This window comes from Ricinus communis, chromosome 3 (genome assembly GCF_019578655.1).
Source record: "Ricinus communis isolate WT05 ecotype wild-type chromosome 3, ASM1957865v1, whole genome shotgun sequence".
Lineage (NCBI taxonomy): Eukaryota > Viridiplantae > Streptophyta > Magnoliopsida > Malpighiales > Euphorbiaceae > Ricinus > Ricinus communis.
Genome location: NC_063258.1, coordinates 25,988,197 through 26,013,881, shown reverse-complemented (window position 1 = coordinate 26,013,881; position 25,685 = coordinate 25,988,197). Strand labels below are relative to the sequence as shown.

General features: G+C 37.9%; 3 protein-coding genes across 7 annotated transcripts; 2 read left to right on the top strand and 1 right to left on the bottom strand.

Annotated features, from left to right (window-relative positions):
* The first annotated feature begins 2,637 nt into the window (after positions 1-2,637).
* LOC8275898 (EIN3-binding F-box protein 1) lies at positions 2,638-6,094 on the top strand. The gene is made up of 2 exons (XM_002524460.4): positions 2,638-2,934; positions 3,295-6,094. Exons 1-2 carry the CDS (start codon positions 2,910-2,912, stop codon positions 5,214-5,216), a joined length of 1,947 nt encoding a protein of 648 aa, XP_002524506.2. The 5' UTR covers positions 2,638-2,909; the 3' UTR covers positions 5,217-6,094.
* Positions 6,095-7,791: 1,697 nt separating this feature from the next.
* On the top strand, positions 7,792-9,823 carry LOC112535647 (EPIDERMAL PATTERNING FACTOR-like protein 8). Its single transcript, XM_025158319.2, has 2 exons — positions 7,792-8,538; positions 8,692-9,823. The coding sequence occupies exons 1-2, from the start codon at positions 8,442-8,444 to the stop codon at positions 8,919-8,921; spliced, it is 327 nt and encodes a 108-aa protein (XP_025014087.1). The 5' UTR covers positions 7,792-8,441; the 3' UTR covers positions 8,922-9,823.
* Positions 9,824-9,946: 123 nt separating this feature from the next.
* Positions 9,947-17,461, bottom strand: LOC8275900 (CBL-interacting serine/threonine-protein kinase 24). Of its 5 annotated transcripts, none has more exons than XM_015722556.3 (15): positions 17,342-17,461; positions 16,785-16,986; positions 16,636-16,698; positions 16,456-16,527; positions 16,042-16,149; positions 15,859-15,933; positions 15,689-15,742; positions 14,717-14,842; positions 14,225-14,314; positions 13,621-13,743; positions 13,306-13,425; positions 12,640-12,756; positions 11,497-11,553; positions 11,285-11,359; positions 9,947-10,420 (listed from the first exon to the last, which is right to left on the bottom strand). In XM_015722556.3, exons 2-15 carry the CDS (start codon positions 16,956-16,958, stop codon positions 10,325-10,327), a joined length of 1,350 nt encoding a protein of 449 aa, XP_015578042.1. In that variant the 5' UTR covers positions 16,959-16,986; positions 17,342-17,461; the 3' UTR covers positions 9,947-10,324. The 5 variants fall into 5 exon arrangements, with proteins under 5 accessions (XP_015578042.1, XP_015578044.1, XP_002524508.1 ...); XM_015722558.3 differs by having other exon boundaries at positions 17,346-17,432; XM_002524462.4 differs by having other exon boundaries at positions 16,785-16,991; positions 17,199-17,419.
* Positions 17,462-25,685: the final 8,224 nt, after the last annotated feature.

Genomic DNA, 25,685 nt, shown 5'->3' with positions numbered 1-25,685 from the left:
GAGAACCCAGAAAAGATTATTTATGTACCTCTCCACCTAAAGACATCGGTCCCTTTCTTTTCTTTTTTGTGGGTTTTGGTTTAATTAATTAATTTCTGTGTGTTTTCAAATGGTCAACCGAGCAAACAACTGTGACTGGTATACAGAAGGAGAAAGAAATCGCTAATTAGCTAAAAAGTTGACTTCATTTGCTCAATTTTGTTGGCCAACAGGCCAAGTTGCATTGCAAATTCTTTTAACCTGATTCACTTCTAAATTGGATTGCTGCTCCTGCTGCTTTCTCCTTATTTGGTTGGGCCAACTTCAATTTAGGTGGTTTTTTTTTTTAATGTTAAATCTTTCACAAGAAAAATAAATTGTCTTGCCAGATTAAGAAAATTTCTACCAGGGTGGTTTCTTGGCAGGTGAAATAACAAGTTGGGTGTCTCTTTGAAAACTGAAAATTCAAAATTAGTTGGTGTTCTGATGAACCCCAAGCACACTAATATCTATTTTTCAGTATTAGAATTATAAAAAAATTGCATTTAAATTTTTATATATATAGAAATAGTCGCATGCAATTAATTTTGTTCTTCTAGATTTGAGGTTAACAGTCAGATTATTGAAGATGGAAACTGCTGAACTGAATGAATATAAGCATGATTTTAGCATTTTGAGTATGATAAGTACAAGTTATTTGTCAATTATTTGGTATTTAATTGTCCAGTTATAACTTATAAACATGACAGGTTATGTTTTTACAGAAGAGCTGCTTCATCAGAAATGGTTAGTGCATGCACAACTTTCTTAACCCTCAATCAATGAAAATAATTTGATTGCAATGTGTCAGTCATCATTTATGTTTCTTTCCATTTTAAATGGATAAGAATATTATAATGAATTACTGAAAGTTATAAGCGGGGTTTTTCTGTCATTTCAGTACAAATGTATATGATTGATGAAATGACTATTTTTTTTTTAAAAAAAGTAATAAAAAAAGCTACTATTTATTAGTGTTCATAAATGACTGAAGTTTAATAACAAAAACAGAATAACTGCATAATTTTATGCTAATCTTACCACATTAATGTTACCATGGTTACGCTGTAAATATTCAGTATCTTTTAGACATTATCAAAACAATTTTATATTCTTTTTAAAAGATATTCTTGGAAGAATTTGAGTAATTGTAGACCAAGATATATTATCCACTTGTAAAGATATAATTGATGAAAATTAAGAACTTAAGGTATAATTATTTCTCATAAAGTATATATCTATAAAATGATAATAATTAAAAAATATATATATATGTCCAAAAATTATTTATTTGTCAATAAGAAGTGGACAGAAGATACAAAATTTTAGCTTCCCCTAATCATCATTTCTAATGTCATCAACTAAATTTGAGAGCCCAAAACTCAAAAAGCATCATATTCTTAATAGTGGACAATAGTCCCTTCCAAAAAGTCATTATCTGTGGATAAGTTGTTCTAATAAAATAGTTTTTCTTTTTCTTTATTTTCGAAAGAAGAAGTGTAATACAACCTCTTTAGCCAAGTTTCTAAACAAAAAACAAAGTTGTCATCTAATGAGCAAAGTTGATTAGGAAAACATGACATAAAAAGTAGGCAGGTCCAATTGTATTTCTCTAATCCCAAGTCCCCCATAAAACTGTCCATATGAGTAGTATTTGGAAGACACATGACCACTTCACTGTGAATAACCTCAAAAGTTGTTGATAGCCTGTGTGCTCACAACTTGCTGGAAGAGAAAAAAAAAAAGGGTTCACTTGGCCAAGTTGCCTCACTAAAACCCATTTAACCAATCTGTCATTTGCCAGTTGTTTCTGCTAATCCAATAGCTACCCATTTGGTAAGAAATAATATTAAGTATAATAAATAAATAAATAAAAGGGAAGAAAATAAATTTTGCTTTTTTATGTTCATCATTACAATGTAACAACATGGAGCACACGTCTCATTGTGCTGTCTGTTTCACTACACAAACATCATTCTGCATAACAAGAAAAAAAATGCACTCAATTTCCTTTTTCTATTGGCTTATCAAACTAAAAATTGCAAATTCAAAAAATAGAAAAAGGGAAAACCAGCAAAAACCCAAATTTTACATAACATTAGATGACATAAAAATATAAACAATATATGTATATGCATATAGATTTCAGTAACCCATTTTATAAAATTTATATTATTTATTAAAAAATAAAAATACGTCTTCATTAATGACTATTATTAGTTGCAGCAGCAAGTTCTTGAATTTTATGGAAAAGTCGAGAATTTAAAATTAAAATTAGATTTGGCTTTTTAATGCCTTTTGGTAATTATGTAGGCACATTAAATGAAAATAAAATGACAAAGGCAGAGGGAAAGAGTATTAATGTGCAACAAGAATTTTTATGAAGCGGTCGCAAATAGCTCCTGATGCATGAACAACAACAAATAAAATAAAATAAAATAAAGAAAGAAATAATTTAACAGGAAAAACCGGTAACCGGTAAGAGAGATGAGGCTAAGGTGAGCCGTTGGACCGAAAGGAATAACCGGTTTTCAGGAAGTATTCAATGCATGTTTCTAAAGCCAATGTATCTCTGGAATACCTTTCATATATAACAACTCTTTTCTTCAATTTTCCATCAGTACCTACTTCAAAGAAAACTAGAGAAAAAAAAAAAAAACAGAAAACTCGCTGCAACACTTTCTCTTCTCTTCCTTGTTTTCTTTTTTTGCCCTACTGTGTTAGGGTTTCAAGTTCCATTTTTTTCTCTTCTTGCTAATGCATTCAAGCTTTCTTGTTTCTTTCTTGATTTGTTTCTTGTTGGTTTCTTTAACGATTGTTGTTCAAAGTTCTTCTTTCTGTTTTTGGGATCTTGATCAAGGGTTCTTATTCTTCTTCTTTTGGATTCAATCATGCCTGCTCTTGTTAACTACAGTGGTGAGTTCTTTCTCTCTTTCCTTTCTTTTTTATATTTTCTTTAGCAGTTGGTCTTCTGTTTTTAAGTTGTAGATGTTAGTTATGTTAATTGGGTATTTCTTAGTTTCTAATGTTATTTATCTGTTTACTGGTTTTAGATTGAATTCTAAGTGAATAGGTAAACAATGAATCAAACTTTAGTTACTTAATTGATAGGCTTTATTGAAATACATGCAAAGAATTTAGCTTTTAGTTGTTTTAATTAAAACATAATTTAGTTTGGTATGTAGTAGATTGTAAAGTAGAATAATTTATTTTGAGGAAAAAGAATAAAGAAGACAGCTTTTGCTTATTGGACTTCTTTTGGAATGTGTTTTTCAGGTGATGATGAATTCTATTCTGGGGGGTCTTTGTGTGCAAATCCCATGGATTTGGGTAGATATTATTCTATTGGCTCCCACGTTGATGCATACAGCCCTCCTTGCAAGCGGGCGCGCATTAGTTCCCCATTTCTCTTTGGATCATCTGAGTTTGAGCAGAATAAGCAGCCATCAATTGATGTTCTTCCAGATGAATGCCTCTTTGAGATCTTTAGGCGCATCCCTGGTGGCAAAGAAAGGAGTGCTTGCGCTTGTGTCTCCAAGCGCTGGCTTACACTATTGAGCAGTATACGGAGGGCTGAACTTTGCAATGAGAGAATAGTTCCTGGTTGCAATGATGTAGAGATGGCATCTTCTTGTGACGAAAATGGGGAAATTGAGAGTGATGGGTACCTTACACGGTCTTTGGAAGGAAAAAAAGCAACTGATATGAGACTTGCTGCAATTGCTGTTGGAACTAGTGGACATGGTGGGCTAGGTAAGCTTTTGATCCGGGGAAGCAACTCTATCCGTGGAGTAACCAACCTTGGTCTAACGGCAATTGCTCGAGGCTGCCCATCTTTGAGGTCTCTTTCTTTATGGGATGTTCCGAGTGTTGCGGATGAAGGTCTATTCGAGGTGGCAAAAGAATGTCATTTGTTAGAGAAGCTTGACCTTTGTAATTGCCCTTCAATTACCAACAAGGGTTTAATTGCAATTGCTGAGAACTGCTCCAACTTGATCTCTTTAAATATTGAATCTTGTCCAAAGATAGGTAATGAGGGCATACAAGCTATTGGAAAGTTTTGCAATAAACTACAGTCTATATCAATTAAAGACTGTCGTCTTGTTGGGGATCATGGAGTATCTAGTCTATTGTCCTCAGCCACCAATGTATTATCAAAGGTAAAGCTTCAGGCCTTGAACGTCACAGATTTCTCTCTCGCAGTAATTGGGCACTATGGCAAGGTTGTTACCAATCTCGTCCTCAGTAATCTTCAGCATGTGAGTGAGAAGGGCTTTTGGGTCATGGGTAATGCTCAGGGTTTGCAGAAATTGATGTCTTTGACAATTTCTTCTTGTCGGGGGATAACAGATGTAAGTATTGAAGCTATAGCAAAAGGCTGCACAAACCTGAAGCAGATGTGTCTTCGTAAGTGTTGCTTTGTCTCAGACAATGGGCTGGTCTCCTTTGCCAGAGCTGCAGGATCTCTTGAAAGCCTGCAGTTGGAAGAGTGTAACAGAGTTACTCAATCAGGGATTGTTGGTGCAATCTCAAACTGTGGAACAAAGTTGAAAGCTCTTAGCCTAGTGAAGTGTATGGGGATTAGAGATGTAGCATCACAAATGGTAGTTTCTTCTCCTTGTAGCTCTCTGCGATCCTTGTCCATTAGAAATTGCCCAGGATTTGGCAGTGCTAGTTTGGCCTTGGTAGGCAAGTTGTGCCCTCAGCTTCAGCATGTAGATCTCAGTGGCCTCTGTGCAATTACAGATTCTGGGCTTCTCCCACTCTTGGAGAGCTCTGAGGCAGGACTTGTTAAGGTTAATCTTAGTGGCTGCATGAATTTGACTGATGAAGTGATTTCAGCCTTGGCTAGGATACATGGTGGATCTCTTGAATTGTTGAATCTGGATGGTTGCAGGAAGATTACAGATGCTAGCTTGAAAGCTATCACTCACAACTGTTTGTTTCTTAGTGATCTAGATGTGTCTAAATGTGCTGTCACTGATTCTGGAATTGCTACCCTGTCTAGCGCAGATCGGCTCAATCTTCAAGTCCTTTCCCTGTCAGGCTGTTCTGAAGTATCAAATAAAAGCTTTCCTTTCCTAAAGAAATTGGGCAGGACTCTGATGGGTTTAAATCTCCAAAACTGCAGTTCTATCAGCAGCAACACAGTTGAGCTGCTTGTGGAGAGCTTATGGAGATGTGATATCCTATCCTAATCAGGAAGAGGAGGAACACCGAGTCAAATGTGCAGAATTGAAGACAGTGGACTGCCTTGGGGTGGGCAGAATTGAAGGCATTAGACTGCCTTAGGACGTTCAAGGATTTCAGTTGGATTTGATAGATTGTGGAAGGATTGAGTTTCTTCAGTCAGCTTACACGGATAGCAGCATTCAGCATAGGTTTTTGGCCCATCAGCAAACGGGTCCCTCTTGTAACTGTGGTTTGGTTATTTTCCAGAGAACTTTGGCAGGTCATTCCTCCATCTTTTTTGCAGGCTTTCCTCGTGTTGAAAGCTTGTTGCGACTGTTTAACCCCCATTGACTGGGAGGCCTCCTCTTTCATGGCCATTGTTTTTTGAGAATACAGTTACCAAGCTCTAGTTTATATTTTCCCTTGTGGCTACTGGCTGCTCCCTTTCACATCATGTCAAATCCTTGTTATGTTTTGCTGGATGTAAACATAGCCCCCACCCCCAGTATTTAGCTATTGTCATATGTTATATGTTGTTCTATGGTATGCTGATCGCATGATCAAGCTTTCATCATTTCGGTCATATCCAGTCGTTTTAATGGGTTCATGTTTGTTGTAAGTGTCTTAATAAAGGGCAGTGGTGCTTGAAGCCCTTATCAGCGATCAGGTGTCTCGTATGTTTTCGTTTATCCAAGTCCTCTGTGTGTAAGGTTGCTTAGCGCAGTTCTTTATCTAGGTTCCTCAGATAGGCAGGTTTTGGCTGTGGTATCTGGTTCATCCCTTTTGCCACTACAACATTGTTTGTTTTTAAGACCAGACCTGATATTTCAGGCTTCTCTCTGATTAGGAATTGTACTTTGCAACTACTTGAATAAAATGTAATGCTTTTCCCTTTCTTATGCAATTCAATTGTGTGGAAGGAATGCTAATATATGTGATGGTTGGAGTTTCATGCTCTTTACTCTTTATTGTGATGATAATCATCCGAGAGCAGTTTTCCTGTTTCAGGATGCATTTGTTGTATAGAGGCCTTGGCTAGATTCCTTCATTGTTTGATGCAAGTACTAGTAGTTGGTTTAAGTTCAATTCATTCAGCTATTGCAGTAATAGTAGATAGACAACTCAGATGTTCTTATTCTTCTCTCGTTCATGGTTCATTTTCTATAGTTCTGTCGCTGTTATATAGCTCTACACTAATCTTCCATGCGAAGTAGTCCGGTCTGTGACAAAAATGTATCCCCTATATAAACACGAAAGTTCTACGATCCTGTCAATGGTTAATACCTATAAAATAAAAGGAAAAACATATAGTAATAGTTGTCGGTGTGTCTCATCTTCTAACACCGGTATCATAGCGGTACATGTACTTGTTTTACATCAGGTAGCATCATCTACAATGCCTAGACATCATAGGCACCAGCAGAAAATTCGGGTTTTGCTAGTGCTTGTTGTCTTCCTGGTGGTGAATGACAATTTTTCTGGGGCAAGAAATGTAAACCCAACTGCTAAATATCGAAAACTTCTCGGCAGGGAAAAGCACTTTGCCCTGCTAGTAATGCCATCACTAAAGCTGTAGCTTAGCCTCTAGGTTTTGTGGCTTTACTAAAAGCTGGCTTGCATCAGTAAGTTTATCAACCTTATGTTTTCCTTTTCTTTTTCTTTCACATCATTAACGTTATGCACAAGCATGTATGCATTATTATAAGGTCTGAAAAATTTCACTACTTGGCGTTAGCTTATACCCATTAAATTAAATTTTTCTTTCTATCAGAACATTACATTACAGGTTGGAATAATCTGGTGCTTTAGTCCAAGTGATAAAGTGGGACTATTTTCATAATTGGGTATGGAAGTTCAAAATTTAATCAAACTCAAAAGAGAAAGAAGAAGGAAAACATAACAAGATATATGGTTTGTCAGGAATTGAAACAAAGATATTTGCCTGACTTGGCATCGGAGCGGACATCGCCATCCAGGGCTACTTCTCCCTACTTTTTTAGGTTGTCTGATCGGATTTATGGAGCTAAAATTTACCCAAAAGGCTTCAGTAAATTCACCAATTTATCTGTACATGCTTGAAAGAGTTCCCATTCCCATATGCTTTAAGCGACAAAGAGACCAAAGCATTGTTAAGAAAGAGAAAAAGAAAGGGGGTAAACTTGAATGATATGTATTACTGTTTTGTTTGGGTAAAAATTGTTTACCTGTCTGTCTGCCATACCCAAAACATGATCCATACATTACTACACATGCAATGCAGTCCCTACTATGTACTTGTATAAAATGAACAGCTATAGATTTCATACAGTTGTCTATAGTGAATGGATGCTGGTTAACTTGGATTTTTTTTTTCCATTGTCTCTCTCCTTCCCTGTCTGTAACTCTCAGTTTTCTCTAACGACACACTCTAGACTATATCTGACTTAGACCTCGGAGAGTCCTCCCCCACAAACATTCAATGGATTCCATTTTCTGGTTTTATTTATTCTTGCAACTTTCACAGGTTAAGAGGGATCCTGAGACCTTATATTTCATCAAATCACTTTTTGATTTCTTCGTTTTGTGACTAGAGAGAAAATTTGAGACTGAATTAAGAGAAAGTTAAATATTTCTTATGATAGCAGAAGAGTGAAAACTCGAACTCAATTTTTGTTAAACTGAGAAATGCATCTGTTAATACCGTACTAAACTAGTGGTTGCAATTACTAATTTATCTGACATGAAGGGTATATAATATGAAAATAAAATGTCTCTTTTTCATGAACATATGATATATCTTTTTCAAATATTTGGAGAGAGAAAACAAATGAAGACATAATAGTACTTCAATAATTCGGAAAAGAAGGTCAAGTCATCAGCTAGCAAAAGATGAAAAATGTTACTTCAGTCATTCACACTGAAACCCTGAACACACATTGTAACTATTGCTTGAAAAGAGTCTTCAAAGAAAAGCCTATTTCTTTTGGGACCACTCACTCCTTTCTTCACACGCACACATAGAGAAAAAACAAAAAGAAAAAAAAAAGTGAGAATACATTGTATATTTTCAGCAAACAAAACACTACAGCTTCTGCAATCATATGTTGGAAACATGTAGTATTATTGCAAGAAAACCTCTTTTTAACTGGAATCACCAGTGTCATCACAAAATAATAGCTATAGCTTCTCAATTTTCTTCTCTTGAAGGGAAAAAAAATCTTTCATAATCCATTCTGTATTACTGTTTCTATTTACTTCATTGACAAGACCTTATGGCTTCATTAGCTTACTACCCAAATGGGCTAACAAGAATTCCATTAGTCATTCTGATGTTCATCTTTTTCCTTCCATTCTTTTCTTCCACTTCAGGTAATAATTGAAACTAAACCTTTTGAGTTAACACACTAAGAAACGAAACCCTTAAATTAAATTTTCAAGAATCATGTATATGCTATTTTCTGTCTTTCTTTTTTCTTTTTTTCTTTTTTTTGGCATTGTTTGATACTATATATATTGCTACAGTTTTGACAGTTGGGTCATCACCATATTTAAGAGATAATGATGGAAAGCAAATGAAAATGGTGTTGGGTTCAAGGCCACCTCAGTGTATCAATAGATGCTTAAATTGCAGGCCTTGCATGGCTGCTCTAGTTACTCCTCCACACCACAAAACGTCATTGTCTAGAGGGGATGAAAGTTATTATCTGCTATCATGGAAGTGCAAATGTGGAGATAAGTACTTTCAACCTTGATATAAATATGTATAAACCCTAAATCCTAAACCCTATCTAGCCAGTATATTAATTTTGTATTACATGTAGCTAACCTTTCTTTCTCTCTCTCTCTCTCTCTCTCATTCTCTACCAAAAAACCGTAGTAATATTAAACTTTGGGGCTTACTTTCTGCTCCTTTATTTCATTTGTAGTCTACTGTCTCGTGAAATATGTATAAGTTCCTTAAGCAGCAACGATAACTAGCTATAAACATCTCTTTCTCGGTGCCTCTTTTAAAGAATAATATACTTGTTAATTTCAGAAGTATTGACAATTATAATTTTGTGTAGGGAAATGATAGTGTCTGTATGTTACTATTTCGAACTTTTGATAATACCTGAGTTTTGTGTCAACTCTCCTTTTTGATCAATACAAGGACTGTGTGCTTTCACTTTGGGTTCATCATTTGAGATTTACTCGAGTTACTTAAAGATGCAAACATGCGAAGGACTGTTTAGGATTATCATTGGATATGTATAAATAGTATTCGAATCTAAGACGTACTAATAAAGAGCTCAAGTCTTTACTGAGGAAGAGGAAGGAATAAGTGAAATTTTACATTGTGGGGAAGCAAATTAACTGTACAGAGAGCTTCACTCCATTCACACTTTCACCAATTCTGTTTGGTTTTTCCTTGTTTGTTTCATTTATTTATTAACCTTTCTCCCGGAGAAACAGCTTATACTTGAACATTAGAAGATGATTCCCGTAAAGTGAATGTTGCTCTACTGGATTAGCCTGAAGTTGTCCTTGGTGCCACCGGAGGGCCGTTATCGAAATAACAAAAGCTAGCAATGGTGATATTAATTGGAAAGCTTACCAACTATCCAAGCCACGTGCAAAAATATGCAGTTTGTCATGATGGAACAATGGTAGTTTGGAGCGAGCAGGTGGAGGAGGAATCATGGCAGATGCAGTGGTGCTCATAGCTGTGACAGTCAATGGAGAATGATGCTGGCAGCCCAAAAAATAATGGTTAATAGGACAAAATATGAAATCCCTGTAGAAAAATTTTCCTTTAAAATGTGGAAAAGGGAATAGTTGCATGAAGGAAACTAATTAATTCATCTCTTTAATGCTACTACTTAATATAGGAATTACCAGCCATCAAGTATGGCTTCTAAATACAGGAGTAATAGGTTAGAGGTCCCTCACCAAAAAGGTGACGAGGAAAGAAGCTATGAACTCGGACTTTGTAATTTACAACATTATGCTTTCACACGTGACAATGATATCATAATCTACAAATTGGCGGTAACATATACACCAAGGCAATACGTTGCCATCAAATCCCTGTTTGAGCAAGTTTTTCTCCAGGGTACGTTATTATCCTTGTGTTGCTCTGCTTACTTTGATTTGCTTCACTTCCCACATATGTGGATCAGCAAGTCATTGATCTAAGGAGGTTGCAGGCATTCACACCATCTGCTGGTCTCCAGATGATATCCTCTAGTTTAGAACAGAAGTCCTTGTAGAACTGCAGTGAGAAAGAAACAAGGCAAAAAGCCTACAGGATTAATGGATTACACGCAAGTAATTACATCTGATGCTATTGGGTAATCTACCAGGACAACAAAGACACGGATAGTGAGAATCAAGTGGATATGGCTGATGCATAAATTATATCACATGATAATACTTTGGACAGCTTCTGTGAATTATAGGTTCTTCCACGATAGAAAGAATTGACAATCTATGGTTGCAAACATTCTAAAGCATGTTAATTGTCTCACAGGATGCTGCCTAAGGTCAGATTTCAAATTCAAATGAAACTGGCATTACTACAGGAGTAGTTAGCCAAAACAGAAGACGACTGTGCTCATAAAATACCTAGTGAGGTTACGATTCTAGTGGATAGGAAATTTATAAAGCTGAGGGAAGGGGGCAAGAAAGATATAACAGGTAAGAGAAATGTTGATCTGTGTGGTACATGTTTTAGACACCAAAAAATTAGAGAGGAAAAAAAAAGGAGTTAGAATTGTAGCCTCTAATCTTCAAAGCAAATGCTGTCCTTGATTGACCATAAAGAGAGAAAAATCATGTAATGACTTGACACCTTTTTATTTACTCTTATTTTGAAATAGAAATCCTTTATTGTTGAGCTAGCTATATTTAATCAAGACAAGTTTCCATTGCTCTACATGATATAAATCTATAGAGAGATCATCTACTGAAATGACCAAGGTTGCAAATAAAAAATGACTTCATTATTAGTTCAGAACTCTGTTGCCATGGCTTTATGAGTTCTTAAATCCAAATCATACATGTATCAGTGGCACAACTACATATGCAGCAAGATTTGAAGATGATAGACAAAGTTTCATGAGTATGTTGAAACTACCTTGTGATATTCAAGAGTATCACCAGAAGCCTTTCGGACATCTACCATGAAAAGTGATGGTGCAACTTCAAAAACCTATGCATAAAACAACAAATTCAGAAATGGTGCTCATTCTGAAACAAGTGAAACTACAGTCTTTAAAACGAAAAATTGAAGAGACAGAGAGACAAAGACAGAGAGAAAGAGAGAGAGAAATCACATCTACAATATACCTCTAAAACAACCGCAAAGTGTCCGGCCTTATTCGCAGAGATTCCTTCTAGTCTTGTCTGCGAGAGTATTCACTTTTGGAATCAATAGAATTGATACAGAGATATTGCAATTTGACATATAATAATTCAATGGACCAATGTTATTGGCCTCAATGAAGGTGATTTCTTCATGGGAATTTTCTTTAGTGCCTCCTGAGCTAGTGATTTACTTTATAAGTCCATTGTTTGTATTTCTATGGACAAGAACTCCGCAACTTTATTCTGTTATTAATACGGAAATGTCTCATATCTTATAGAACAAAAAGAAAATAAAAACAGATCCTGGTAAACTCACAGAAATGGCAGCATACATACCAGGACATGCAAACCAAAAACATAAGTTTGAATCTACATCTAGAAAGACATGTTTCACTAGAAGGGAGGATACTAGGCCTCGAAGAAAATTCGAGAGGAAAGGCCTTCAAAGTCATACCAAAAGTTCTCACAAGTCTTAACCTAAAACCCACATTATAAAATAAGGAATAAAGGGCATCCCGGGTGCGCAAGGTGCTTCCTGGCTGTTGATGGTGCAGGGGGAGGGAGGACACAACCCTCTACTTCTGCACAGAGGCAGTTTCTGAGTCTCAAACGTGTGACCAACAGCTAAAGGAGCAGTTTTGCTAAGGCTCATCCCCTTGTCAAATAAGGTATATGAAAAAAGGTTAATCACTAACATGCTCTCTTGCTTGGAGTCCAATTAAGGTTAGAAGAATGGACTCAGTGCATACCTTACAATAAATATGAGTATAAGAATGGATTGATATTAAAGACTTGAAGTCAAAACATTGTTCAGTTATGGCTATTTTTTATTAGTTTCATAAAAGAAATGCACTTCATTAGTTGTATCCACTGTAATTGCCTTTAGCTTCCCATGCAAGAGCAAAATGTGCACATTTGCTGATATGAACACTGATATACCAAAACACAAGCAGATAGAACCAACTACTGTCCATGTCAGCAATTAGGAATGGATTTAGGATCAGACACGGAAGAAGATGGTTGCAGAACAGGCAACAGTATAATGTAAAATCAGGTAAATTGCATTGTACATATGGAAAAAAGTTTAAGACGTTGAATTAGATTTAGGCATGTAGCAAACCCTACCTTGTAGTTACGCGTATGAACCTTAAGACTCATTGATTCTGCAACAGCTTCAATCGTTGAAATTATATCTTTTGCTGGTCTGCGGGATACAAAACGAGTCTGCCGCTTAATGTAATCCTGCCAACAGATAAATCCATCAGCCAATGCACAAAGAGGCACATTTTATAGTTCATAAAGCTAGAAATAAGCCAGTCAAGGATAAGAAGGAGATCAATCCATGGTGGAGCAGGAATCATCAATGACATGCTTATAGATGGAAAATTCAGGCCCCTATGGAATTGATCATATCCATTTCAAGATTTTAAATTATGTCTACAGAATCTAAAACTACAAAACCTCTAACTACCATCTGCAGTTTGCATTTTTCCTCAAACAGAACAAACCGGCCGGTTTATGAATTAATGCATTCACTATTAATTCTTATAACTAATTGGTAATGTGAGATGTACTATTCTGTCCACAATGTCAAATCTCTACATAAATTTGGCAAATTGCAAAACAGTCGGCTAACATTTTGATCCAACTTGGCAACAAATGTAGCATTTCAGTAAAAATGGCAAAATATGCCACCAAATACTTCAATCATGTAATGATAGATGCACAAAATGATAGGACATTACTTTCAGTCATATCTGGTGGCCATAATAGTTAACCATATCATCATACCTGTTGCCTGTCAAATAAGGCAGACAAATTCAACCCTTGGGACAGGGTAATCATCTCAAAAGCATTCATTATAAGAGGACCTCCTTCACTGTTTTCTGTCTGCTCTGCTACATATTGGTCCTGCAACAAGCCAAAAGCTACCAATTGTAAAGAGAAATGCATAAACAAGGCCAAGAAAAAGGAATCTAAAGCCACATTCAGCTTCATTTAAGATACGCCAGAGAGAGGGAGAGGAACTCGAGAAAAGATATACGCCAACTATGGAATTTGTAAACCTGCATTATTATTTTAATATGGGTAAGTAACGATGCCAACCTCGATATCACCAAAAACTGCATGAACGTCATCCAAATTCACTTCCTCTTCTTCACTTTGTTTGACAGGCATGTAGTTTTTACGGAACCACAGATGCTTTTTAATTCCTTCTATCTTTATACGCTGCGTTAAGCAAAATCAATTGAGGAATGGAACACAATAATCAGGAACATATTCAAGTTTGCACTTCATAATGAAATCTCATTTCCTCAGGGGGTTGACAACATAAATTCAACCCGTGAATAAAATAAAATAACTATTAAAATCTCAATGAATGCGACCATAATGAAATATGAACAAATTGCATGCATCTAATGCACTGATCAAGAAATGATTACAAACTTCAAAACTTAATGATGAATGATCTTTAGAAGCCAAAAGAAATGCTGAAAACATAAAGTAGATGTGGAAGAAGACAAAGGAAGGGCATATATAACAGATAATAGATTTACAAGTACAATGGACTACGGCAAATTAAGTTCAATACAACCAAAGTCTATCTGGGCTCCAACCACTTTGTAATTCAGACAACTGAAAGGTATGCCATGTAAAATGTTCCAGTTCAATCCAAAGCCAAGTTGACATGGTGAAATAAATACTCAACAGTTTTAGGATTGGGGTCAAGTATCTTGTCAATAAGTGACTTTGCCCCAGGAGAAAACCAAAATGGAGAAGAATATTCAGCAGCATTTATCTGCACATTAACAAGAAAAACAGTTATTAGGTGTCCAAACTACATTGAAATTAAGTGTTTATATAATTAACAGTTAGCTCAAGAAGAAACATTCCCTGTGGGCGAGATGAGAATATAAAGGTTTCCGTGTATCTATAGGTACAGACATGATAAGATTAAGCACACAGGTAAAAGTGCATGTTTAAGTATCCATGCAGAACTGATAGTGAAGAAATGGATAAGCAGGATTGCTTAATGGAGCACTTCATAATGAAAATAATTCCTTGCCGGACTTGATAATGACAGGATGCCTTTGTCATGTATGGGATGGTTGACAAAAAAGACATTGTTAAATTTACAAAATGAAGCACTTCAGAAATCCATATCATGTTTATCCTCTCCAAATAAATTGATCCAGCTAACCTTTCTGTACAAGGTCGGAAGGTCTACTTCATCAAATGGAAGATATCCAGCCATTAGAACATAGAGAATCACTCCACATGACCACACATCAGCAGCTGCCCCATCGTAACCCTGGTGGCCGATTACCTGAGTGGCAGCCATTTAGTGTAAGAGGTTGAACACGTTTAAAAACAGAGATCTTTCACTTGCGTTCACAACTGGACTATATAAAGAAAATTATGGAAATGCATCTGCCTTACCTCAGACAATGTACAAGCTACAGAAACATATATTTATCATATTCACACAGAAAATGACTTCCAGCAAAGTTATAGGATATCATAGGTAATAAGTTGCAGAACACATAGCCACAACAAGTTCACATACAATAGATGAGAGATAAGAAGTTCCACGGATCAAATAATTAGGTCAAATACAGTTTAACATTCAGGAATTTTCCTTCACTACCGTCACTTTACCAACTTCAGCAAGATATCAATATCTGTCCTATACCTGCACCCCTACCTCAAACAAAGAAAAATACTTTTTCTGCTCTTTTAATCTTAGTGACTTCTAATGTGGTTAAAGCTGTTGAGAATATCCTCCATTGCAAGTTAACTGCTTCTTGTTGTTAACAAAGTGCCCGACAATTTCAACAACTAGCCCATGGAATAACTAACCAAAAAAACTAGTATTCTAATAAATGATGGCCACATCAGCAAGCATCAACAGTTTCTGTGACAAAGGACTCCATAGAATGGACACAATGCACTCTTGAGTAGTCTGGTACCATATCATGGGACATGTGTAACAGAGAGTAGAATCAAACAATGACATAATTACTGGAAAAGAAAATGGCATAGCAGTCCAGGATGTGAGATCAAATCATAGATGGATAACATCAAATTCTACACATATTTAGCTTAGAAAGTGCTTGGCTTGACAGAATATATCATGTACTTATAGACCTATAGTTGCTTTCCAAAAGCATACCTCAGGTGCAACATAATTTGGGGTTCCACATGTCGTATGAAGAAGTCCAACCCCCTGCACATGCAAAAAAGGTATATGTGAATATACACTAGCACTTAAGATGGCATATATAATTTAGATGAAAAGCTTTCTGGTTTAACTAGAGGAGAAAGTAAGAATTCCATGCTTACTTGTTGGGGCAACGCACTCAGTCCGAAGTCTGAAACCTTCAGATTTCCAAAAGAATCTAAAAGAAGGTTTTCAGGCTACACAAGGAATAATTAAATCAGGATCATCAAAGTAAGAAATCAAGAATCCAAAACATAGAGAAAAAGAAAACAATAATAGTAATAACACTTCATATAGCAGCTTACCTTCAGGTCTCTGTGGTACACACCCTTACTATGACAATGAGCAACTGCATCTATAAGCTGTTGAAAATATCGCCTTGCCTCATTTTCAGAAAGTCTTCCTTGATGGACCTGTATATCCAGATGAATTATGAATTTTTTTAATATATTCAGTAAGGATTAGAATATTGCAGATCACACCACCAGTTCAAAAATCTTTAAATATGCAAGCAAGAGAGGGTTTTATCATTTCCTATCTGCCTTGTTTGAAACGTATTAAATTGAAATGAGTCCTTGCAAGGTCATATCACTTTTGCCATGATTTCATTACTTTCAAAATGCATTGATTTTTTCTTTTAATTTCAAAAGAATTGAACTCTAACAAATACAAGCATTCTAAATATGAGAAATGACTAAACATTCAGATAAGGGGCTTACAATTTTATCAAATAATTCTCCTCCCGTAACAAACTCAAGAATAATATATATCTTGGTCCGGCTCGCCAACACCTAGAAATTTAATCAACAAAAACACACACACACACATGCTATCAATGATAATATGATAACAACAATAATAAAGAAAATAAAAAGGAGCATTACATAAAGACAACATACCTCATGCAACCTAACTATATTATTGTGTCTAACAATCTTCATAATCGATATCTCCCTCTTTATCTGTACCCACCAAAAAATCCATTAAAAAACCTCAAAAACTTTTAAAAAGAAAAAATTGAAAATTAGTACTAATTTAAAGGCTTTACCTGATCAACCATCCTATGCTTGAGAATGGTGCTTTTGGCCATAACTTTCATGGCTACACTTTCTCCAGTTTCCAAATTCTGTGCAAATTTAACCTTGGCGAATGTTCCTTCTCCAATCGTACGGCCAACCTCATACTTACCTACCTTCCTCGATACGCTTTTCATGCCGACCATTCTTTATTACCATTCCATACACTAAATGCTGCACTGTATTGAATTTAAACTCAGTTTATCACAAAAATCAAACGGAAAAAATTGCTTATTCGGTTGTCGAAACGAAAGTATTAAGAGTATTAAAACGGAATGTTACGAACAGAATAAAATACAAAGACGAGATTCGAGTGAATTGTACGAAAAACGCCGGTAACTATGAGAACATTGTGGAGGAATAATACACAGACGTCAGATTCTTACCGGTGAGATAGACGTAACAGAGAAATTAATAGATCTCCGGCGAGGAGGTGATAACAAAAAAAAAAAAAAGGGAAACAGGAGGGAAATAAATAATAAATAGTTAAAAAATTTAGTCGAAAAAGAGGATCAATAGAAAAGCTGACCGACTCGAATACGCGAGTTGAGTTTTTGATATGACTTTTATGCTTTTGTAGTGTATGCCTGTGAGTAGCTAATGTTGCCTGTTGACAGAAATGGATTTTATTAGCCGTGGAAGATTTTGCGAACGAAAAATTTACGTAGTAGGCTCAAAGGTTTGCTTTGCTTGCACTTTAGTCCATATTTTTCTAAAACAGTTTCATTTAGTCCCTGGCTGGCTCTAATTCACCTCTCAGTAATAATAAGAGTGCGTTTGGCGAAATCCAAAAAATTGAAAACAAAATGAAATATTTTAGTAAATTATTTGGTTGAAAAAGAGATTACAACTACAAAGAAAATTATAAAATTTTATTTTGCTTTATATAAAAAATATTAAATTCTTTAAAAATTTTAATTTCAATTTTATAGAGTATTTTAATCATATATATATCATGTCATTTTTAATTAATAATTTGTAATATTAATTATTAATTAATTATTTGTATTTCTTTTAATCTTTGTTTTACTATATATCATTTATTAAATTATTTTTAAATGTGATATTATTAATTTGACCAAATTATAGTTAGTCTGGTTTAAGTTTTTTGAAATAAGAGATTCATTTTTAGAGGATAGGAGGGAATTTTATGATTCCCATTAATTAGCCATTTTATTTTAGCCTTAAAATACTTTTTAATAAATCAAATACCAATAATTAATCATTCATTCTAATTTAAATTTTAGTTCTCTTTATTTCTTTCACAAATTAAATAGCCTATAAGAGACAAAACGAGGTAGTTATCCATGTGTTTGTGGTCTAAAAACAATAATTCTTAAGAGTTATTTTTGTATTGACCTATATTTAAAAAGATATATCAATGTTTATGTAATACCCATAAAATTTATAAAAAAATAAATAATAATAATATTTTTTTTCCCTTTTTCCCTCTCCCTTTTGTCACGTGCCCGCCTCACAACCAGGCAAGGAAGGCTACCTATGTGCCGAAAACTGCCCAACGAATGCCCGTATGGACGGACACGGCCGTGTTGGTTTCAACACTGCCCGTGTTGCCAACACGTCCATGAGCACGCCCGTGCTGGATGAAACGAATTGGGAAGGAGCTAGAAACTTCTGGAGAACACGACCACAGTAGGTAACACGGCCAAGAATGCCAGACCGTGTTCCCAACACGCCCAGGAAGGCCAAACCGTGTTCCCAACACGGCAAGAAGCACGACCATGTTCACAACACGGCCTAGAACACGGCCGTGTTCCCAACACGACCTGGAACACGGCCATGTTGGCGGACAGGGGGGAAACTATAAATAGCTCCTCCATGATTCATTTGGAAAGAGAGAGGTGAGGGCTGGAGAGTGAGAGTCCATATACGGAAACAAGGGTAGAAATAAAAGAAGAGTGTGTGGGCACAAGGTGTGCCAAAATATAGCCATATAGAGGGAAAGTGTGTTGCTCTACATAGAGCAAAGAAAGATGCTCTATGTAGAGATTGTTGTAGGAGTAGTTATATAGATTAAAACATGCTATGAGAAGAGCTTATGATTGTGTAGAGAGAGAGTGTGCTTATTGTAAGTGTAAAGAGCTTTAGTGTGAATTAATCAATACAAGTATACACTTCCACAACTCTTGCGTCTCTTTGTGCCACTTTCGTGAATTTACTTCCGCTAGCGTATTTGTTATCATTCTGCCAGGTTTGACAATCAAGGGTAGGCTGACTAGCTGTCTTGACTTTCGGGGAAATCAAGCAAGCTAGGCCGCACATGGGCAAGGTTTTTGTCACGACCCACGCTAGGAATGGGTAGGCTTAAGGCCACCGAAACCCGTAGTAAGCCCGACACTCACCGAATTAAACAAATCTCATCTCAAATTAATATTATTAAAACCACAAATTATCTTAATAGCTACATTCTACATAAATACTTGATGCCCGGAAAACTAGGCGAGACTGGAAACTCAGAAAATTTATAAGCGATACATCTACTATTACTCTGCGGAGAATCTAAGATTTACCAATTTACATACCAAATCAAATACATCACCCGATGATGAAGGAGTCGGGTTACTGAATAAGAGTCGCGAGAGGACTAACAGTCACGAATCTGAAAAAAAAAAAACATAAATGGAGACTGTCAGTCTCGAGAGTGAGTTAAAATCAAATAATCTGGGGACTATTGCATTCTTCTCAGAAAACATAGATTATTCAAATCAGTATATCAAACCATGCTCGTAAATACAAATCATACTATAATCATACCCTATTACTTTCTTCACAGAAAATATTAATCATTCGAATCAATATATCAACCATGCACGTAAATACAATCCATATTATAATCATACCATATTAAATAAATAAATGAATAAATAAAAATATATTTTTACTTTTACGGGACGAGTGGCTCAGTAGAACCCTAACCCCAAATTCTAACAGCCATTTTGGCTCTCTTAATCCAATAAGACTGGCGCCCAAAGAGCAATGCTCGACCAGGGACCTTACCTCCAGTCTGATCACTTGAATTCCAAATAAGCCGGCGCCCAGAGAGCAATGCTCGACCAGGGACCTTACCTCCGGCAATTTACTCAAATCAGCCCAGAGAGCCATGCTCGACCAGGCAAACCCATAAATATCTTATTACATGTCCATGATCATTGCTGATGTAACCCATCAGGCGGCATGTTCTACAAGCCACGTTTCCCAAATCACAATCACCACATTTAATAAATATTATTGTCTAAAGAAGTCATTCAACTATATCAAAATAACGATTAACAATTTTAAAGTAAGACATCATGCAACTCATGTGAAAAACTGATAATATTTGATATTATTATAACATTACTAATAATAATATTTATATTATCTTCAATAATTAATAATCCAGTAAAATTAATTACGTTGAGATATTAGTAACCATGTTAAACATAAACTTCCAAAATAGCATATTAAAATCAGACTTAGCAATAGTGCAATGATTAAATGACTTTAACTCACAGGTTTGGCGACCTCCTAGCTCTGCTCCGGTGCCTCGGTTGGAGCGAGCCGAACAAACGGACAATCTAGTCACGGAAAACAATTTATCAAAACGCTGAAACAATCGATCTTTAATCTTAGGTCTAGACTCAAAATTCAGCAGAACCTCCCTACAACACGAACATTACCCCCCGTAAAAACGGGTCCAGGACCTGCCAGAAGAACACTTCAAATACTTAACGATTCAAACAATAGGAGTCGGGTCCCCAAACTTCACTATTTCCGACTCGCCACATGACAAAATCTGAGGCATGCAAACCGGACAATTATTTTTGACTCACAAATAACATCAAATACTCAATATAATCCAATAAACACAAATAACCAAGAATTTCTAAAATTAACGGGCCAAAGAAAATTAAGGGCGCTCGATCGCTCGGTCGACTACCGGCCGGAGTCCGATCGACAATCCGAACACACCATCGGACTCACAACGGCGTTCGATGACGATCCCGCTTCCCGATTTTCCGATCGACACCCGATCATCCGAAGAGATTTGCGGACGATCACGGCCGTCGATTCGCAAACGAAGCCCGATCGCCACGAAACCAGTGCCAATGCAAAGCTTGAGGCCGAGGAGAGTCGGGATACGTCCTCCGATCGTCCATCCTCCGCCGGAGCTCGCCGGAAAAGCTGAAAACGCGGCTGCCCCTACTTTCTCTCTCCACCGGATCTTCCGTCTCCGGCCACCACAGGCGTTGCCGCCAAAAGAGAGCCCTTGGCACTTGACTCGGCCGACCAAGCGGAAGCGGCCGCCACACGCGCGCGATTCCGCCTCCACCGCCACCATCGTGCTCGCCGTTGACGTGCGCTCCTTCCGACGTCAACGCCCTCGGCTGGCCTCCGGTCTCCACCATGGACGCCGACGCCCTCTCTCTCCTCCCTTTCTTCCTCTTCCTCTTCCTCTTCCCCGATTTTCTTTCCTTTCAATATCGACATTAGGCCCCCGAACTTTTCCTTATTGCAATTTGGTCCCTCAACTTTCTTAATTACTTACAATTTCATCCCGCAGAATTCCAATTTGACCCCCAAACTTCTTTTTAGCCTTTCAATTAAGCCCCTAGCTATTTAATTTGGGCCAAATCCGAATTATTGAAAATATACAATTACAAAAATACCCCTGACCGACATATTTATTTACGAAAATACCAAACTCACAAATTTCCATTAAACCCTCACAAAAATAAAATTATACTTTTAATCCTTATTTCAAAATAATCCTCCAATTTAGTCCTAACACACAATTAAATTAAATAATCAATTTCCAACTCAAAATTTAATACTACTAATCAATTATAATACCAATTTTCCCAAAATTCTTTTATAAAAACATCCTTTATAATTTCTTCCAAAATTTTCCAATATATAATTTTACTTATATAAATATGCATTTGGAAAAATTTGAATAGCCAAAATATAATCATTTCTCAAATAATTTATGTGAATAATTTCTTAAAATTTCAAACTAATTGGGTATAGAAAATAACTCATTTATTTGATTAATATTAAATTTTTCATTCAATCATTTCAAATTAAACCCAATAATAATGAAGCTAAAATTAACTTAAATAAAAACTCATTATTAAATATATACAAAAAATTCCGGGTGTTACATTCTCCCCCCCTTAAAAAAAATTCGACCTCGAATTTTAAAAGAAAAGGGGCTACACTCTAAGACTGAAACTAATTAGGAACCTCTCATCTCCACTCGGCTTCTCGAGAACTTTTCTCGGCAGAAACAAACCACAAGACTCATCGACAAAACCCTTAAATAAAACTAGCGAACCTGAAAATCCACGATCCTCACTTACTACTCCTCGGAAACCAAATCTTCACTTGCTTCCACACACTAAGGGTCCAACACGAGCAAAGATCGAAAATATACTTCCTCAACTCAGACTTACAAACAACTGGATTTGACCTCAGAGAACATTACTTGGCGGCAAGTCCAACTTACATTCCACCTCACCAACCTACCGACAAAACCAAGGGTTTCCACACAAGAAGGGCCAATTCTGATCCTGCCAAAAATCCACTCACCAAATTTCCTTCCTAATGACGTGTCCCTTACACACGCAGAAAATTCTTAACATCCACATCACATCATCCTCGACATAACATCCATCTGATCGCATCAACCGACACAACCACTTCTACCGCTGTATGGCCAAAGTTGGTGAGCAATCCACTTCTACCGCTCCTCAAAGGGAAGGAGGAAAGGATAGCGAAAAGGGCTGCAGGGATAAGTCCCGAGTTGGTGAGCAATCCACTTCTACCGCTCCTCTAAGAGAAGGAGGAAAGGATAGCGGAAAAGGGCCGTAGGGAGAAGTCCCGAGACGTGGTTGGCGCGATGGAGGAAAGGCTAGTCGAGGGGAGACTGCCATGTCCGATTGGGTTAGGATCGAAGACATGGACCTTCGCATCCAGAAGCCAAAGTCCAAGGGGGACGTCAGAGAGCTTCGCGGGAAGATGCAAGGTGGACCTTCGCATCCAGAAGCTAAAGTCCAAGGGGGACGACGGAGAGCTTCGCAGGGAGATGCAAGGTGCCTGCAATGTGGCTCTTAATAAGTTACTTGGCCAATACTTGGAGAAGGTTGATAAGCTCGAGGGAGCTTAACTTGTGCAAGACCGCGTTGGCAAATAGTGGGGGAGCGCAAGTAGTGACAGTTCACAGAGTCGATGCTCCTAAACCAAAGGCCTACGGTGGGGCTAGGAGTGCTAGGGAGATCGACGAATTCTTGTGACAGTTGGAAGGATATTTTGATACTTTGAGCATAGTGGACGACGCCATCAAGGTAAAGTCCGTATCTCTCTCTACTTAAGTAATATTGTTACCAAGATGGAAGTACGAAGGAAGTGACGAAGGTGGTGGAGATAGAGGAAAAATCTTCCGCCTAGGATGGTAAGGCTTCATGCAGGGATAAGGGCAAGTGGAAGAAGAAAGACAGGTGTAGTTCTTCTCCGAGAAAGCTTGCCTGCTTCATCTGCGATGGACCTCATCGGGCTTATGATTGTCCAAAGCGTGAAAAGCTTGGAGCATTAATAATCACCGAGGAAGAGAGGCAAGAAGAAGAACGAAGACTTGCTTCCCTTCGACTCCTCAATGCTATCCAAGCTAAAGTGGAGCAAAAGTCTCGTGGTCGAATGTACGTGGAGACGAACATCGGAGGCAAAAGCATTCAAGCCATGGTAGATACCGGAGCTGATATAGTATACATAGCGAAAGAGGTGGCTGACTCTATAAAGCTGCCTTATGAAAAGGAAAAGGGCTTCATTAAGGGCGTAAACGCGAAAAGGCTACCTATCATTGGCATGGCAAGAGGGATTAACATCCGAATAGGACAATGGCAAGGTAAGGTCGATATCACCATTGCTCCTATTTGATGATTAACGATTTTATCTTGGTATGGACTTCCTCGACATGGTGAAGGCTTTCTTGGTTCCTTACGCCAACACCATGTGCATAATGGAGAATGGCCAACCTTGTGTTGCGCCGATAAAGAGGGAGCCAAGCCAAGATATGATGGTATCGGCCATACAGCTCTCTAAAAAGGAGTAAAAAGGAAGGAGCCAACCTTCCCAGCAACCCTCAAGATGGAAGGAGGTCCTCTTGTTGAGGGTGCTATACTTTCAAGCCCTATCCAAGGCATGCTTGACGAGTTTGAAAATGTTATGCCTGAGCTGCCGAGAGGTGAACCACGAGATCGAGCTGGAATTGGAAGCCAAACCACCCGCCTTTGCATCCTATCGTATGGCGCCTCCGAAGTTAGGGGAACTAAGGAGGCAATTCAAGGAGCACATAGAGCTTCGAAGGCTAGGGTTGAAAGCCTTGAGGGTTAACGAGCTCTATGTCAGGGAAAAATGCTCATTTGCCCAACGAGAAGTGGTATTCGTAAGGCGTATCGTTGGCGATGGAAAAATAGATGGTTCAATGGTGAAGGCCATCCAGGATTGGGAGCTGCCGACCAAGGTGACCGAGGTGAGTTCTTTCCTTGGTTTGGTGAACCATTATCGGGAGGTTCATCAAGGGCTATTCTTCCATTGCCACTCCGGGTGTATTAAGGAAGGGTCGAGCTTGGGAGTAGTCTACGAAGTGCCAACAAGCCTATGAGAGGCTAAAAGAAGGCCATTAAGGAGGAGCCTGTCTTAGCACTTCCGGACCCTATGAAGGCACGCGAGACCCAAACCGATTGGGCAAACCGAGAGAATCAGTGTACTCTCGGAAGTTTATTGGAGGCACTATGTGAGGAGATTGGGCGAAGCTGCTTGATGTTGCCAAATTCTCGTACAATTTGCAAAGAAGTGAGTCTGCAGGCAAGAGTCCATTCGAGGATAGTTATGGGCCGGCAACCCTACACACCAGGTACTCTTGCCTTGATCTGGACAAGCCGCAGTCTACCCGCCTTCAAGCTAAGGGAGGAATGAAAAGAGCAAGCGGTGTTGCTCGAACCTATTTTGGAGAAGGCATTCAAGCAAGTGAAGAAGCGGGCGGACAACAAGAGGAGACCAATGGAGTTCAAGGACGGGGATAAAGTGCTTGTCAAGTTATACTGGCATGGCAAAGACGACGGACTTCATTGGAGACTCCGAAAAAGGTATGATGGACCTTTCCTCATTAATAAAACGAGTGGAAAAGGTAGTGAACAAAGGTAGAGTAGCAAGGTAGATCTTCCACAAAGGCATCAAGATCCATCCCGTTTTTCATGTTGAAGCTTTATAAGGAGGATCACGATGACCCAAGCCGGGGTAAGTCTACAAGAGCTCTTTGGAAGGTGCGGGCTCATTAGGACAAAGAGGTGGACTACATCATCTCCCATCGTAAGGTGCCACGATCCAATCAACCTCACATGATAGAGTTTCTTGAGGAAGGGACTCTCCGAAAGTGAGACAAGTTGGGAGCTGATTCGTGACTTGTGGCAATTCGAGGAGAAAGCAAGAGCTTACGAGGATAAGGCAACGAGGGCGTTGCCAGATTGAGTGGGGGAGAATGTCACGTGCCCGCCTCACAACCAGGCAAGGAAGGCTACCTATGTGCCGAAAACTGCCCAACGAATGCCCGTATGGACGGACACGGCCGTGTTGGTTTCAACACTGCTCGTGTTGCCAACACGTCCATGAGCACGCCCGTGCTGGATGAAACGAATTGGGAAGGAGCTAGAAACTTCCCGGAGAACACGACCACGATGGGTAACATGACCAAGAATGTCGGACCGTGTTCCTAACACGCCCGGAAGGCCAAACCGTGTTCCCAACACGGCGAGGCAAGCCATGTTCACAAACGGTCTAGAACACGGTAGTGTTCCCAACACGACTGGAACACG